At 36.4% G+C, this 17449-nt stretch overlaps 1 protein-coding gene across 15 annotated transcripts in view; it reads right to left on the reverse strand.

Annotated features, from left to right (window-relative positions):
* Positions 1 to 17449, reverse strand: part of LOC119072068 (uncharacterized protein CG43867) — a 178504-nt gene that overhangs the window by 9339 nt on the left and 151716 nt on the right. For 7 of the 15 annotated variants that reach the window (XM_037177217.1, XM_037177258.1, XM_037177244.1 and 4 more), the window contains 8 exons: positions 2494 to 2762; positions 1827 to 2427; positions 1514 to 1766; positions 1169 to 1335; positions 989 to 1098; positions 610 to 922; positions 259 to 541; positions 75 to 187 (listed from right to left, as the gene is read on the reverse strand). In XM_037177217.1, coding sequence (XP_037033112.1) covers positions 75 to 187; positions 259 to 541; positions 610 to 922; positions 989 to 1098; positions 1169 to 1335; positions 1514 to 1766; positions 1827 to 2427; positions 2494 to 2762 — 2109 coding nt within the window. Of the gene's footprint in view, positions 1 to 74; positions 188 to 258; positions 542 to 609; positions 923 to 988; positions 1099 to 1168; positions 1336 to 1513; positions 1767 to 1826; positions 2428 to 2493; positions 2763 to 10986; positions 11266 to 16929; positions 17282 to 17449 lie in introns of those variants that run through there. The other 8 variants (XM_037177249.1, XM_037177257.1, XM_037177236.1 and 5 more) reach the window with 4 other exon arrangements.

Consider the following 17449-nt stretch of genomic DNA (forward strand, 5'->3'; position numbering starts at 1 on the left):
AAAAGGAATTTATCGCGCAAGTGAACGCGAAGTGTTAGATTTGCTACAAAGGCGCATCGAGTGAATGGAAAAACCTTAAACAGCTTAATGGCTTCGGCTTGTAGCATTTCGGAATGTAATGAAGACAGTGGGGACGTAATTTGCTCCTTCGTGTGCAACAAAATCGGATGCCGCCAGATCACACAATCTGGAAAGGAAAGTTTGCTCAGAAATTGAAGCGAAAAATGTTTTTTATCTTTTCTCGTCGCAATCTCTTACTCGGATCACCATCCGTTTCCATAAGCTTTTGAACCAATTGTTCGTATTGTGTGCCGGCGTTCGGACCACCTCCGGATACTACCGTCAAATGATACAACCAATTGTCGCGTTCTTGTTTGCCCGGTAAGATTAGATACGTTGGACCCTGATGCGCTGGATAAATGGCAACGGTCAGCCTGGCCTGACTTTGGCCAACATCTTCACGTTCCTCCGAATCGGAATCGGATACGTGTTCCACTTCTTCGACGCGAGCGTCCCTCATGTTAATTTGACCGAGTGGATTCTGGAATGGAAGCGACGGAAGTTTGATTGGATGCAACAGATTAAGAAAACGATTCAAGTAAATCCTACCGTCTCCCCTGGTGCTTTGAAATACAAAAACATTTTTCCAAGCAGTACGCTCCAGCATTTCTTTGCATGACCATTTTTCACCTTGGTCACCCATCCTTGCACCGTTGCCTTTTGATCGTCTCGACTTAGCAGCAATTTGGTGGCATTCCGCCGTTGCACATTCTGCAGCACCCTTATCCAATCGTCCATCGTGGCATTCGAATCGGCCGTCAAATAATAAATTTTCTTCCCCGTATCAATTTCGAATGTTGGTGCACCCTCGTTCCGAATGATTCGACACAGATCGTCCAAAATGATTTGCCCCTGAGGCTTTCTGCAACATGGGAATACAGAGGAAATTGAGTGTTACAATCAAACAGGTTTTGATCGACTGGCGTACCGATTGACGTCATTTTGACTCTTCCAATAATTTAAGCTGCCATTTTTCAGAACGAACCATCTCTTACGCCACGTTTTCAGTTTGCCACCAAGTTTAGCCAGATGACCGATCTGCGCGAAATTAAATTCAGTTTAGTGTCAAGACCGAAATTCAATGACCAAATATATCCCAAACACAAACCTTTTCCAATGATTCCAGCTTTTTGTTCGGAGAATCAGCATACGATGCACGCATCATAAACGATGGCATTGATGCATCCATACACGATGATTCAGCCTGGGACAAAGCATCCGGTGGTATTGCGTAATCGTCGGACATGCCTGATTCAAATGAAGTATCTGAAATTACTTGGGTGTCAAGAAACGGTTACGTTCTTGGTCCATTTAATCACGCAAAAATAAAGAAAACTCCAAATAGACAAAACAAAACGCAAAGAAACCCGTCACCAAGAACAACACATTTCATATTAACACACACAAGAAGCAAAGCTCATCGTCGCAAAACGTCTTCGATTGTTATACTGACCTCTTCCTTTCGGATGTTTTGGACTTTCGGAACCACTTCGTTTGGCCGGACTTAAGCTAGATGATGTTTTGAGACTTTTGGAAGGACTTGATGCACTACCCGAAGTACTTGTCTCGGTATTATCTGTGCTGGATGAATTGTGTGAGTTATGGGTTGATGTTATGCAGTTCATCATGACGGCGTGATCTTCGCCATCGCTTGAGTCGTCACTTGAGTCGCCGGTAAAGGGCATGGAACGAATTTGGGAAGCTCGCTGCAAAGTGTTTTTGATTGATTACGTAAAGCCTTCGATTACTTTCGATGGAGAACTTACCCCCTTCACAGTCGCATAAACGGGTACACTAATATCACAGTATCCTCCAGATGCTGTTTGTGATCTGGATGTAATTCCCACACTGTTAACCAAACCATTTTCTTGTTCTTGCGATTCATTCTCATCGCCTGCTGCTAAGCCATCACTAGCCACTTGATAAATTTTTGCTTCCCAACTGGGAAATCTGTGCAACGGTGGTGTTGGAGGGCGTGGCGTTCCGATATCGTGGGCAGAATCTGATGTCGTTGTGCTTGAACCACCACTGGGCGGTCCACCTTTCAACCACAATGGTGCTTTTTCTCGGGATGGTGTGTAAATTTCAGCGTAATCATGTGCCGGATCGTCTCCTGCAGCATTTTTGGGGGCGAGGGGAATCAGATTCAGGCCGTCTACGGCAGCCGCCAAATCTCTGGCCAACTCTTGTGGCTCCATTGACAGATTTCTTCGATGATGCAATTGTAGGGTTCTATTTTCAGGTGGATCTAACGATTCACTTCGCCGTCGACTGTTTCGATGTTTCAGATCACGTACGTCTAGACTTAAGCTGCTACGAACGGGTTGTTGGATACTATTTCGATTACTCTGGGTGGCTATGTGATTTCTGTAAATTAAATAAATTTCCACAATGAAAACTACTTCTGCACAGTCCAGACTGTTCGATACATACCTTAACAACTCTAATTGCTGATTGCACTTAACGTTTTGTTCGCGTAACACCTGATTTTGTTCCTCTAATTCTCGCAACTTATTAGTCACCCACTCTTTGATTTTAGCTGCCTTTGCTTCGACCTGCTTTGCGTCGTGTAAACGGAGTAAACGTTGCTCTTCCACCTGCACTTCAAGCTGTGTTATTGTTTTTTCTGTATCGGTTGATGACCCTTGTGAGCTTGGAGCGGTCTTGGGCCATTCAGTCAATCTTTGTTCCATGGCCCGCACCTAAACAAAATCAAAATAGAATCGTTACAGTTAGGAATCCCAACAAACATAACAGCAAAACAAACTCATAAACACAGCGCAAAAATATTTTCCTGCTTGTTTTAATAAAAACTTTCAAATCGAAAATAAACTGCTCCATCGAATGAGTGTGTTTACATTCGGAGAGTGTTTACACAAACAGACAATCTCAAGCTTCGCTCTTCGTACACAATAATTTACAATAATTTGCATTGACGACAAAAACATTCTTGAATGTTCAAACTACATTTGAAAGTATGAATCTTCCCAAACAGACAAAGAAATTGAAAGGTCTGTCGACATGTGCATTTTCTTCTATTTGAACGGGTTGTACGTTGCGATGTAAAAGGCAATCAGTTAAATTGAAGTGAAGTAGAAAGTTAGCTTTGCGGAAAATACCACACATGAGTATCCCAGCAAATTATTTAACGTTGGTCTGGCTTTTCAGTCTTGTTTGTTTTAATTAATTTCAACTTAAATTGCATTCACTACGAACTGTTATATGTTTTCAGTGGTATCCTTTTTCCGCTAAAGTTTTCATATACAAAGCATACCAATTGCTGTACCAAAGCGATTCATACGAATTGGAATGCAATGTACACAATTTAAATCGATTGACTGGGGACGTTATTACGCAATTGTAAACACAATTTTTTCCGAAAGAGATATTTATCTTCTGAAACTAAAAACAGTAGCCTTCACTCTCAGGTGTAACACACCATAGAAATTGTCATAAAATATCATTTAGATACAATGGAGTACCACAGAATTTCCGGAAATTGTCTACAGTTAGAATCAGTGAAATTTTGGCAAGAATTCCCTTCAGCTGTTTTCCAGCTGATCCACACAAACAATCAAAACTGTTTAAGAGTGATATCGCCAAAACTTGAACCAATTTTGGGGAAAATCAATACTAGGGTTCGGCGATTCCCATACAAAATTTGACGATTTTTCCGGACCACTAAAATGATTCCAAAAATGTAAAAAAAAAAATTGGAATCAGCTAGTTAACACCATATTTTGAAGAGATTTGAAATTGAAATTTTCAGACATACGGAAAAACACCACTCTAGTGAGTGAGCATAGATAAAGAATAATGGCATTTTTCGTTCCTGGACTCATGATATGATCACTAAATGCAAATAGCATAACTTTAGGATAATTTTTGATCACAATCAGACTTTAACGCCGTTCGTTGAACTCGAAATTATGAAAAAATTGGTTAAATTTGGACAAATTTTTACTTCGTGCAACTTCCTGGCCTGCAACACAATTTTTCTGAGGTTTAGTTTACGTGGGATGATAGTGAGTGTGTCCAGCTACAACACCCCATAGTCGGTTTCACGGAAACATTCTGTTGCAGGCCAACAGTACTGTACGAAATTCGACCATACCTTCATTGTTTACTACCGAAAGTACAGTGGTACCGACTCGTGCCTATACTCTAATGATAGGTTTATTAGAGGCGCACACTCACACAACATTTCAACTACTAAAAAATCGCCTACCTCGAGTTAATACTAAAAAAGTGTTTTCCCTACCCTATGACATGTGCCTGCATTTTACCAATTTACACCAAGAGTACACAATTAGTAAAAGAAAAGAAAAGATACGTATTGTCTAGAATTGAAAGACGAATCCAACGTGCTATAGCTCGCCCGGATCGCCGAACCCTTGTTTTCAAATTGGTTCAAGTTTTGGCGATATCACTCTTGATCAGTTGTTATCTGAAAACTACCGACAACCGGATCTTGATAAGGTGAATGCAGACTAACTATGGTGTAGACAGTTTGGTGCTTTACCAGAGGTGTCGATTCGAAATATCCAACATTCATGGGAAGCATTTGAAATCGAAGAGAAAATTATCAACATTCAAAATTCTCTGAACAATGAAATTGACAAAGCAAGATTCTTGGCAAATTCGTTTAAAGAAACAGGTGCTTGGTTAGAAGCTCCTCCTTCCCCACAACCAGGAACACACATGAGCAACGACGAATTTCGGATTTCTGTTTCTTTACGGCTCGGTTTGGCTATTGTACAGCCGCACAAATGTGTCTGTGGTTCTAAGGTGGATAAATTCGGAAGACATGGACTGTCATGCACAAAGGCTACCGGTACGAAACCCCGACACGAATTGGCCAACAATTTAATCCAACGATCATTAAAATCAGCGGAAGTACCATGTGTACGTGAACCACCAGGGTGTTCTAGATCCGATGGAAAAAAGCCAGACGGCCTTACTCTTGTTCCATGGGAAAAAGGAAAATCTCTTACATGTGCAGATACATTCGCGAGATCATACGTTCAACGAAATTCACGCACACCAGGCTATGCCGCAAAACGAGCTGAAAATGAAAAATATCAAAAGTACGATAATCTGATGGATCAATTCATTTTTGTCCCGGTCGCAACGGAAACATCAGGCATTTTTGGTTCGGCAGGTCTTGCATTGTTAAAGAAGATTGGAAGCAAGATATCAATTATAACACAAGAAAAACGAGTAACAAGTTATCTATTTCAACGTCTTGCAGTTGCTATACAACGAGGAAACGCAGCATCCGTTATGGGAACACTGCCGCCGTCCAAAAATCTCGGCGAAATATTTTATTTATAAAAAACTGTAATTTATGAATGACTCCTAAAATAAATTTTAAGAGAATTTACCACTACCACGCGAGTGCAACTTCAACAGTAAAAACAATATAAAACAGCTTTGATTGCATTTGTGTATCAGCTGAAAAACAGCTGAAACAAATTCATGCTAAAATTTCATTGTCTCTGACTGTATACTGCAATGTCAATTGAAGTAATTTATAACAGATGTCGATGTTGCCTAAATTTCGATTTCTTGAAAAATTAAAAAATGGCTGTTTCACCGTTCAGTTTGAACGACTTTCGAACAGGGCTGGTACAAAAATCAAGAATGTGCGAGGCAGCAACAAAAAAAATTGTTCGATGTTTCACCCCACTATTCTCTCCTAAAAAAATAATCGTTAAGTGACCTAGCCTCCGGAAAAAATGAACATTAGCAATAGCGAAACTATTACGCCGACCCCGGAATTGGTGAGACAAATAAAACTTTTCCCATAATACCAAACAAAACACTTTCCAAGTTTTATATGAACGATGCTATAAATTGGATAGCACCCTATATATAATAGCTTTATACTCCGATAAAGTACAGCAGTTCGTATAACATTGCAGTTCGTAAAGAAACGGCAAACTTTTAAAATTACTTTTAAACTTGCTTGCTAAAAAAATCACTCGTTGTGGGGCATCAACTTGCTTAAGGTATAATCTATGGGGAAAAGATGGAAAGTACAACCGTAACGTTGCATTGTTACATCGTCACCGTAGGTAAAAGACTTGTAAACGATATGGGACTGTGACTCCCGTGGAAATGCATCACAGATGACAAAAAGAAAAGTTTTTTTTTCGTGTTACAGCTACATTATGGGAACGAAAATGTTGGAGTTATCTGACAAAGTGGGAATTCCACTTACAAAAATGAGAGGAAAAAGAAAAACTATCGCGAGAATAAGCACACAGATCCTGAATAATTCCTGAACGTGAAAGGTATTTTGAACTTTTGCTACCCTCATCCACCCACCAGTCAATTCAATTTACCCAACAATAAGCAGCGTCAACTTAAACATTAAAGTGATTCCTAAAGCAAATTGTTCACACAGGACGCGTTAATGTTTCGCTTATAATCATCACTACATTTTATCATCGTTGCAATTATTCCACATGGCTGATCCCTTTATATTCAAAATTGTTGTCGTCTCATGACTGCACACTGAAAGCCATTCACAATGTGTATCAAATATTCAGACTGATTCTGACAGTGAAAAGTTACTAGGAGTTGGTTCTGTGCCTGCTCTTAGCATAGATTGTGTTTACATGAATAAAATAGACGAGCGGTGTGGAATCCGACCAGAGTGGGGAATTTGGTGTGTGCAACGCTACAGTTGTTCGTATTGATTAAAATACCGACGTTACCAGTCTATGCTTTTAAGATATTCATAAGTCACTCCACTGAAAGATGCAGCAGAGATTTAATGAATCCAAACAATTCGAACTACGGACATGTTCGGAGTAGACGTTTCGTTATGACAAGAATTCGAATTGCATTCTTTCACCGAAAGTTTCACGAACTAAACGAATCTTACTGGAAAACTTTTAATGTCTTAAAATTGAAGGAAAGTAGAAGATGTGACGTGCTCGTCATTAAATTACAATATTGTTAGATGAGATGGAGTCTAATTCAATCAGTCGTTTGCATTTAAAAGCACTTTAAAACTGCTTTATGAATGAGACGGGAATTTTATAAATATTTCTGATGCCATCGCGTGGTTTGATTTACAAAGTTTTGGAGAACAAAATCAAAAATCCCAGGGATCTGACTGGATCTGTAGAAAATGTTTAAAATAACAAGTTATTTCTCCATGTCTGTGGGAATACTTTATGGAAATTTGTTTTTACGACTGACTTTAGGGAAAGGCGTCACGTATGCATAAAAATTTGCATGTTAAAATGTAGCATTGACATAGGGATATATTCTTGAAATCACCGAGATGCCATTAATGTGCATCGTCAGCTAAACGAACAAAAACTGTTCCCTAATATGAAGATTTATTTTGGACGAAAAAAAAAAAGAAAATCCTAAAAAGAGAACGACAACTTTTCGTATATGCACGGATTTCTATTTATATGTAATGTAGAAAAAAGATCATTTACTGGAGCAATGAACAATATTTTTATTTTCCCATGCCATTCGTATAAGTTCTTAAAATATAAAGTTTATCTTCGTATTTTATTGCGAATGAGGATTGAGCATGCATTTTAGAAATTAAAGAAAGAAAAAACGGGGACCGACAAGATTCAGATGTCGCTGTATGTCACGATAAGAAAGCATGTAGAAGAACGAAATAAAAGAAAAATTATTTTCTTTTGTTACATCAATTTTTGACGAAGGCATTACTATAAATTCAACGATTTTAAACGAATTGAATAAGAAAATTTGCGATGGATAAAAGTCCCGTCTGTCTGGAACCATATTACATTTTCCAATAATAAATTGATTCAATTGAAAGCAATATTGTAGACTAGTGAAGTACATACCCCCGCCTTCGCGCGATAGTACTGTAATTTTAAAATATTTAGCTAACTTTGTTTACAATATGTTGTCATGTCAAAAGAACCTAGAATTTTAGTCGAGTTTTCGCGAGAATTTTGTCAGAGTTGTGTATGTACAATATTACCCTTAGAAAGGAATGCATCAACAATTTTCAAGCGTTACAATAGTTGGTTGCATTGGATGCTGCGAAAGTAATTCATTACAAGAGGTAACAATTTTGTGATAAGAGCAAACTCCCAAGTGTTTTTTTGAGCAGCGAGCTTGGGTAACTGTCTATTCGACAAGTAGTGAGTTTCTATACAACTACAATTGCCGAAAAACAGTTGTTGAAGCAAGTTGCTCAAAAACACACAAGCCTCGACACAAGTGAGTTTGCGAGTATCACGTTTCCGAATTGATGACGTACCCCATGCATTCTGGTTTACTACCTGCCCCATGCGAAGGTTGATTTTTACATAAGAAAATGAAAAAAGTGAACCGGAAATAGTCCACATGCAATGAATCATTTTCGCGGGGGGCTATGTAAAAATAGTCAACTTTCGATGGGCCGGGTCGTAAAACTAATTCCCTATTTAAAAACCGATGAAAATTAAATAAATTCGCGCGATTTCCCCAACTTTTTTTCAGAAGTTTGAGCCAAAAGTTTGAAGTCTCTCTCTAAAACTTTTCGTTTCGTTTCGTTTCGTCGCAAGCAAACGAACAAACTTTGTGACGCAGTTCAGGATTGGCCAAACTGAGCATTTGATTTTCTTTCCATATACCTCCATAGATCCGTGCGCTTTTCGGTGGACAGTACGGCACTGGTACTTACACTCATAAACGTTCTGGTGAGGTCGATATGAACTAAATCTTGTGTAACCTTTCAACCTATGACATTCTCAAGGAATCAATTCAACCTTTTATCATCAGGAGCCCGACGTTTCTTTATACTGAAAACGAATTCCATTTCCGGTGCCATTCAATATTTCAGACGGTGGCCACGATTCGATTTTAAAAAGTGAGCACGTCACATCAGGCATTTATTTCAGGATTTTCCTGTATTTACAATTTTTTCTATAAAAGCCAATCAACTAATCGAAATGGTTTCTATTGTTAATGGCATATCGATTGAACCAGATCTCTCATATCAATTCAACTGAATACCTTCATCCCTGTCTCGATAATAATGATAAGTTCTGTCGTTCTTTTGTACTTCATCAACTGTATAGTTCAACACAACATAATATAGGACTGTACAGATAATGCCTCCACATTGATCCGTAAAACTAAGCTGTAAAACACAGCAGTGTATCCAGAGTAGATATTAAAAACGAAATTAAATTTTCCTTTAAAATAAATATTGAATGGCGAATTGGTTGTGATTGGAATCGTTTTAATTTTCTCTTTTTCTCCTCGTTTTTTTTTTTGCAATAATCAATCGAACACGTTCGTATTTATTTTGTTCGTTCGGTTTTGTTAGTTTAACATGAAAAACATTTAATGAACGAGAGTATTGTATGAATTGAATGGGTGTGCGGTGCAGTTTACAAATTACATTCGATAAATGTTATATGTTATAGTAAACATTAGTGAAGAAATTAATTAATTTTTAGCTGACAAATACGAGAACAAATAGAAGAGAATGAATAGAACAAAATGTTAATTTAGAATCGTATTGTTTTAATGTGGCGTGAGAGTATTTTTATGATAAACATGAGTTCTTGCCATTCCATATTTTTTAACATGTTCGTCACAATCATTACGTCATTAATGGGAGTCAAGAGGCCAACGACTTTTTATGTTTTTGGGGATTTCTTGCTCAGCTTATTTAACTACCCATTAAAATACCTGTCTCTGATCTTGTAAATAAGAAATAAGAAAAATCGTTCATAAATATCTGAAATAAACCCAAATTATTCCTAAAAGTAATTATCCCACAGGGGGATCACACATGGTCCCATGAAATGGTCGTCTTATTGATAAAATGTTTGCAAGAATCGAATTTTTAGAAACGGTTTTACAGCTCCCTGGGTAACGACGACCAATGAGATAAAAGCTATGAGAACAAACAAATATTTTCTTAGATTTTTATCATGATAAGGGTTGGACTTTTAGCTTCACCTCGGATCTGGAGTTCTGTTAAGACTTTTACATTCTTTTGAAATTTAAACCAAATTTGTCGTTGTCCCTAATAGGGACTTCCTATGTGTGTAACAAGACTTTTTAAATAGTGCTTCCGATAACTTGAGATGAAAAGGTGAAAAGGAGAGTTTTCGTGTGAATTTTGATGGTCCGAGATAGAGCCGAGATCGATAAGAAACACACAAAAAACGTTTAATTGCATTTATCGAGGGATGTAGTGGACCTTACATGCTAATGGCGTCGAAAGAAGTCCATAAATTATGAAAAGTATGGTCTTCGACTCTCGAATCTCAATTTAGTCATTTTATTGCATGGTTGCTACCTTTCGGGTCATCTACCACTTTTGTCTACGAACCTGCCTCAAATAATCAACTTTGTCTTGATAAGAAATTTTAGATGCATAATTGAGAAAATTAGCCGAATAGAGACTAGTGTAATCCAACCTTCCACAGTAAAAATAAAAGTCTCAAAAGTTCGAAATACGTAGTCTCACGGTCTCAAAATACATGGGACTTGAGACCGTGAGACTACGTATTTCGAACTTTTGAGAATTTTATTTTTACCAGGGTTGGCTCATACGCGCTCGCCGTTTGTAAAATACTCGTCTCTATTCCATTTTAAGGTAATACAAAACGGCGAAAATGTCCTGCTCTATGTTTAACAGTATACATAAGCTCCAATCGATAAATATAAAACAGGACTCAAATGTATCGAAATTTGAATGGGAAATTTGATATTTAAGAGAGGCGCATAATAAATATTTATTTGTGAAAACAAACCCCATAACATTTTTTCGTTGTAATCGGATTAAATGTTGAAATAAATCTGAGGGTATCAACAATGTACGTGTATTATGACTCATCAGTGTTTCCATAATAAACAAAATTCGTCTGAATGAAAACAAATTCATTTAATTTCTAAAAGCAAAAGAAACATAAAAATTACTCATTTTGAATAGCTCCATGTCATCCATTTTTATGCAATCCGCAATGTACCCGTAGTAATTATCCTTGTAGAAATGACACTGATTTATATCGTTTTGACACAAAAATTATACAAAAAGTGAAACTTTGGTTCACGGAAATCAATGAGAATAATTTGTATTTTTTGCACAATGGAATCAAAATGCAAACGATCAATGAACTTCAAGTCACCCTTTTATTCGGTGCTACTGTTCGAATCGACAAATTCACCCTACATCAAAATCATGGGTTATTTTATCAGAATTTATTTTTTATAATTTTTTTTCCTTTCTCTCTAATAAACACACAACAGCATTTGGTATTACTACACACAGCTAAGTAAATAGCATTTTAAATGCATACGCAACAAAGAACATTTTTGTTGTGGAACATGTGTATGAGGGTAATTAATATTTAAATTATATCTTTTGAATGTTGAAACTGTAATCAAAATTGTTTTTTTTTTGTTTCTTCGTTTCCTCGAACCGGTTTTTTTTTACTTTCAATAAAAATTTTAAATTTCCACAAAACGGACCGGACTTAATGGATTCTGAACAGAGAGCCCTGGATATCAGTATTCGCGACGGAAAACGGTAACCAACTAAATGTTGATGATGACAAGAATAAGAATCGCATAGTCGTCGCGACGAACTATATAATCGGTTGGTTTATGTGCTATAAAGATATGAGACGAGCAGGGGCGACAAACCGTATGCATGTAGTCGTATCGTCGACGCGATACACGTATACGTTTCTCCTCAATTTTTGAACGCGATGCACGCTTTTTTTTACACACAGACATATTGTGGTTGTATGACATGGGTTCTAAACCATCCGAATGTATACATATCTCTATATTATATAGTGAATTGCATTCGCTGGTTGTTATAGTCCTATGATGTGAAATATGGACATTGACTAAAAATGAGAAAGAAAACGTGGTGATTGTAACGAACAATGAACCGTGGCGTAGTAAAGAAGTTGAACTGATACTGACAGAGAAAATAAAAGAAGGTTTGACTGGCTGTACAGTACTTTCGGCTGACGATATATTATTATGTTTCCTTTTGTGTTTATATCAATTACAATGTTCTATACTCTTTAAATACAACATTGTTGTATGAAGGCTGGTGCTGTTTTAATTAAATTTTTATTAAATTGCCTGCACACCCATATTTATGATGGAACGTTGTTGGCGAGTTTTGTAATACAAATTCGATAATTTAATGAGAAGAGATCGTGCAGATTAATTGTAAGGGCCATTTTGTATGGACGAGTGAGTAGTTACTGGAAATTAAATCAGTCATCGGTTAGCGAACAGCAACGAAAGCATAAGCTATGAACTCTGGCTTGTGTCCTCTTATATACAGCAAAACCGAAGGGGTCACCGACTACTCAAAATGGGGTGACATCATTTGCCCACTTCTTTGACTGTTTCGTTGAACATTTTTATGGCATTTCCTCGTTTGTATGGCATTGTATCGTAGAGTAATCAGGTCGGTAATCCTTAAAGGAAGACATATGCCAAAGGGATTGAAGTAATAGTATATTACGTACTTGCGGGTACTTATTGTACTATTACATACAAGGTCCGGTATCCGGTAGGCATTTTTTCACTGTCGCAAACCGCCTTGGCATTTAAACGATTTTACATGCTACATGCAGCGAAAACCGTTCTATTATTGTTTCAAGCTCTACTTTCGACGCCTTCAGCATGTAAAATCCGTTCCTCTGCATAGAAATGAAACATCTAGTTTTCGTGTGTTTATCGACCTCCGATAAGCGCCTCGGATCAACAAAATTCACACGAAAACTCGACTTTACAACTTTTGATCAATTGTTATGTAAATAACTGTTACTCACTGCAGTGCAGTGACTGCACCCCGAAAAATAGGAAATGTGAGCCGAATAATTTTATTAACAGTTAAGACCTTTGAGCCTTGAATGATTGACACCCTTTCCTACGGCTCCGGCTGACATTCTCACACTTGACTTTATAAAACCAGGACGTAATCTACTATTGCATGAAACGTTAAACAAGTTTTTAACCATAGAAGTAACAGATTTTTCGATAAAATTCTTGTCGTTTGAAGAAGTTTACGGATATTCAGTACCATGATCCGAACGAAATTCTAGCGTCAAAGCACAAATTTAACTTCAAAAGTTATTTTGAACAGAAGGAAGTGATTTTTCAATCTGATGAAGGGAAACTTTTTTCATATCAAGAATGTGATTATTCGCATCCGCATATTTTTATGAAAAAAAAAATGTAATTTCTGCACCATATACAATCTAAACGGGAATGTATGTATTCCATAGATTGGTTAGTCAGATATTACCTTGCATATATTGCTAGGAAACCAGAGGCAAGAAATAAAATATTTTGAAAATATCTACCTTCCGTTTTCGTTTGGCAGAAATCCAATAAATGAAAATAATTTTTCGATTTATTTTTTTCAATTTCAACCTGCTCTCTCGCTGTAAATACGACAGCTGATTGCAGACTATAAATCTACGGAAATATCGAAGTGCCTGAATTGGAACAAAATGGCGATTTCACGTAATTTATTACGCTGTTTTGCATATCGTCATTTTACGGGACAACGGGGAACATGCAAGTTATCCAGTTCACAAATCATTTTTTGTTATTATTATTTTTTTGACATTTTCGTAGCATGTAACTGACTCGCACTAATCAAAATAAAATGCTTATATTAATAGACACAGACTGAACGTATCATTTACTCAATTAACTGAACCAACATCAGCGACAACCTGTCAATCATCTACGGTCACCATTACGAATCATAAAAACAATATGATTCATTGATTCATTTATATTTCCATGCATTTCATTAGCAGAACGTTTGTCATTACCATCACATTCGATGCGTTGTGTCATAGGATATCCCGACGACTAGACATTCAGTATATATGCTTGTAATATTACTTTTGGCCGACAGCCAGACTCGTTCGCATATCTCGTCTTTTTACAACATAACAATGTTAGCGACCGTAAATTAAGCAACATGCAAAATAAACAAGGAAAAAAAATCAAAATAAAAATCTTCTTTCAATAATTCAACAAGAATATGGTCGTGGTATACTCCGACCATTTCTGGTTTAAACGATGCGAGTCGTTGTTCGGTGCTACCACAATTTTTTTTTAACATCAAATTGATGTTGATTTTATGCCCTGTAGCTGAAGTGCTTATCGTAATTGAGGTTGAAAATTACCATAAATTATGTAGAGTGCTTTAGGGTGCAATGGACCCGGCAGAAAGGGATTTTATTGGAATAAATCAAAGGCATTCAATGTTTTACTCAATTTGGGGTTAACGATAATCGTGCGTGAGGAATGTCGAAATCGGAAATTATCCGATACAGACGTTGAAGCAACATAAAATGATGTTGAGCAGTTTACAAATGTTAAAAATTAAAAAATTAAAAATTAACAATTTCCGGATCCAATATATTCGTCATGAATTTCCTCAGCAAGAAAGGTCAAGGTTCACCGAACTGTTGCTGTCAGGATGTGATCTTTTCGACATGTTCCTGATTGTAAGGAAGTACATAGAAACATCGGAGTAACACAAATTAGTAACTATTCAAATTAGGACTATTCAAATTCAAGTCCTTGAAATTTTCGTAAATTCTAAGAATTCGAGAATTTGAAGAATTTGTGAAAATTTTCAGGAGTTTTGAAAATAGGCCCTCGGTCCTGATTTTCGAGTTATTAGTCTAAAAATATTTCGTCCCTGAAGACCAGGAAATATTATTTCACGAGGAGTTCAAGCATTTATATAAAACTAAGATCAAAGTGGACAATGTTTGCTGTTGGTAGATATGCACTGCTTTAAAATCACTGCCTTTGGCGTTTTTTATGTCACAAACAGATCTTTTGCCATAATTGTGAAACAAACGCATCACTAAATCAGTTCCACATTGACGAGACACTCGAAAAAGTAATTATTTTTAGCATACGAACGCTTAATGTAATTTAATGCAAACGATGCGGATATTTCGTAGTAATAATAAGTGGGGCTTTTCGGTTATAGTTCTTTTCTGTTTCTCTCGGCTTTATCGTTCCGTGTTACACACTTTTTTTTCTCTTCTTCTTCTGCAAGCCACGCGCATGAAAAATTTTCTTTTTATTTTTCTTTACTTCTTTTGGGCTGATTGATGAATGTTTTCTCTTTTATTTATGAGAATAGAATATTGTAGACAGACATTATTGGTAGTGTGACCGTAAGTGTACATTAGTGGGCTCTTTGTCTTAAGTGATATATTTTCATAATTTCCATTGTGTGCGAGAATGCATTAATAAAGACATATCGTCTGAATTAAGTCAATTTTTCTATTTTCATTTCATCTCTAATTCATTCTTTTTTCATGACTTCTTGTAAGATATGTTTTCTATGCTGTTAACTACCTCTAAGCACGCGGATATATTGTACGAAAGATTTTCGTTTATGAAAGAGCCGCAACAGCACTAACCACATTATTACATACAGTGTGTCATTAATCATCGAAATGTTTCTTTTTGATATTATTTTTGGTTGCAGTAGCACTATACACTTAAAGATGAAGAAAATACGAATTTCTTCGAGAGAAATAAAATGTGAGTGCTGGTGAGGGAAATACTCATTCCCAAACATTAAATAAAAATAAAAAATTGGAGAATGGCTAGAAATGAATGGACTATGAGTTACAATACCACACGTAGTACGATTTGTTTCTTCCAGAAATTATGCCATCAATTCAACCATTTTGAATAACAAATGTGGTCTTTTCTGGTCAGCAAAATTTTTCTTAAGTGTCAGTAGACCATTTAAAGCGGGCAAAGAATTCGAATGTTGATTACATTGAATGGTTAACTAATAAAACCCTTGAATGGTCTTGTCAAACTTCAAGGGGCAACGTTTTCCCAATTAGTTTTATTCTTTTTGAATATTGCAAACGTATCCCTTTACAATTTCTATTTCGCTTATAATTCACTAGAAATGTACATGAAAAAACGTATGACTAGCTTCCCGGTGATAGGTAACATTGTCGCCGTTTGAAATGCCATCCATGTTAGGAAATGCCATCCACGTCAAATAAATCTCATACAAATGAATGAATGAACGAAATATTTAACGAAACTTAGACTAGATTACGTCTAAAAGTACCGTATCTTGAAGATAATCCGTATTAATCTCTATAATCTATATGAGATGTTACATTTTTAAATCTTCTAAGAATTGAATAATTTGAGACAGTGGTTTTGGTAGCCATTCACTTAATTTGCGTTAAGCTTGCACTTCTCAAATAGTGAACATGGCTTTGGACAAAGAGTGAATTACTATTTCTACGAAGAATCATCTGTTTTATCGACAATGACAACCAAAGTAACAGATGACCTCTGGTTATGGTTCTTTTATAAGAGTAAAATACATGTTAAGACTAATGAAGTAATAGATTTTGTATCAATCTGCGCTTAGATCAAATCACGTGACAGATTCGATACAATTTTGCAATGATTTAAATGCTAAAGGGCTAACATAGCATCTTAATAAGGATAATCGATAATCATAAAAAATTTAATGTTACGGCCGTCTAAAGCTTTCAAGGACTTGTATCTCTAGAATTTTATTCTCGTTTCTGTTCCTGCTGTTGACAGATCGATGCAGTAAATAGTAGCCTTACAATGGACTCTAAATTGTCCATATCTAGAATATGTCTGATACACCAAATAGCCTCAATACTGACAGACACGCAAGGAATACAATTAAATGGTCAGATCATTGCCAAAAAGGTTCTGATTTATGACAAACACCAAAAAAAAAAGACAAAAGCCTAACTCAAGTGCATTGATTGATTTTCCAAAAACGATGCACCAAATCAACATAACAATAAAACCCCAACTCGTTTCAACATCAATCACCTTCGACTCAGCCAAGTATCATTGTCGTTGGTCCAATACAAAATAAATGTCGATAAAAATATTCACAACACAATTTGATTTGTTTTGTCAGTCTCACTAGTATTATACACGTTTAATTGTAACGAAAATAATTTTAATTTAATTTGTAAAAATTACTATCTGAATCAGATATCAGCTGTCTGTGACATAAGGTAGCATTTCTTTGTACCAGAATCACAATCCTTTGCTGCAATTTATGCAGAATATACACAATTGTAGGATATGCAAACACACACAGGTCATCACTAACAACGTGAAGTTATTGTAAATTTTTCTTATATTCTAATTATTCGTTGGAAAAATTAGAAAAAAACTCAAAACCGCACACAGTATAAACGAACGTCAAAAAAGGACTTTCCAAGATGGCTTACGGTACATCAGGGGAAAATTTACAATTGGAAAAATCAATATTTTGGATTGTTAGCTGTGTGTGTGTGTGTGTGCGAGTGTGTGTAACTATTGTGGAACAACAGACGAAATG

The sequence above is a fragment of the Bradysia coprophila genome, chromosome II (genome assembly GCF_014529535.1).
Source record: "Bradysia coprophila strain Holo2 chromosome II, BU_Bcop_v1, whole genome shotgun sequence".
NCBI classification, from domain to species: Eukaryota; Metazoa; Arthropoda; class Insecta; order Diptera; family Sciaridae; genus Bradysia; species Bradysia coprophila.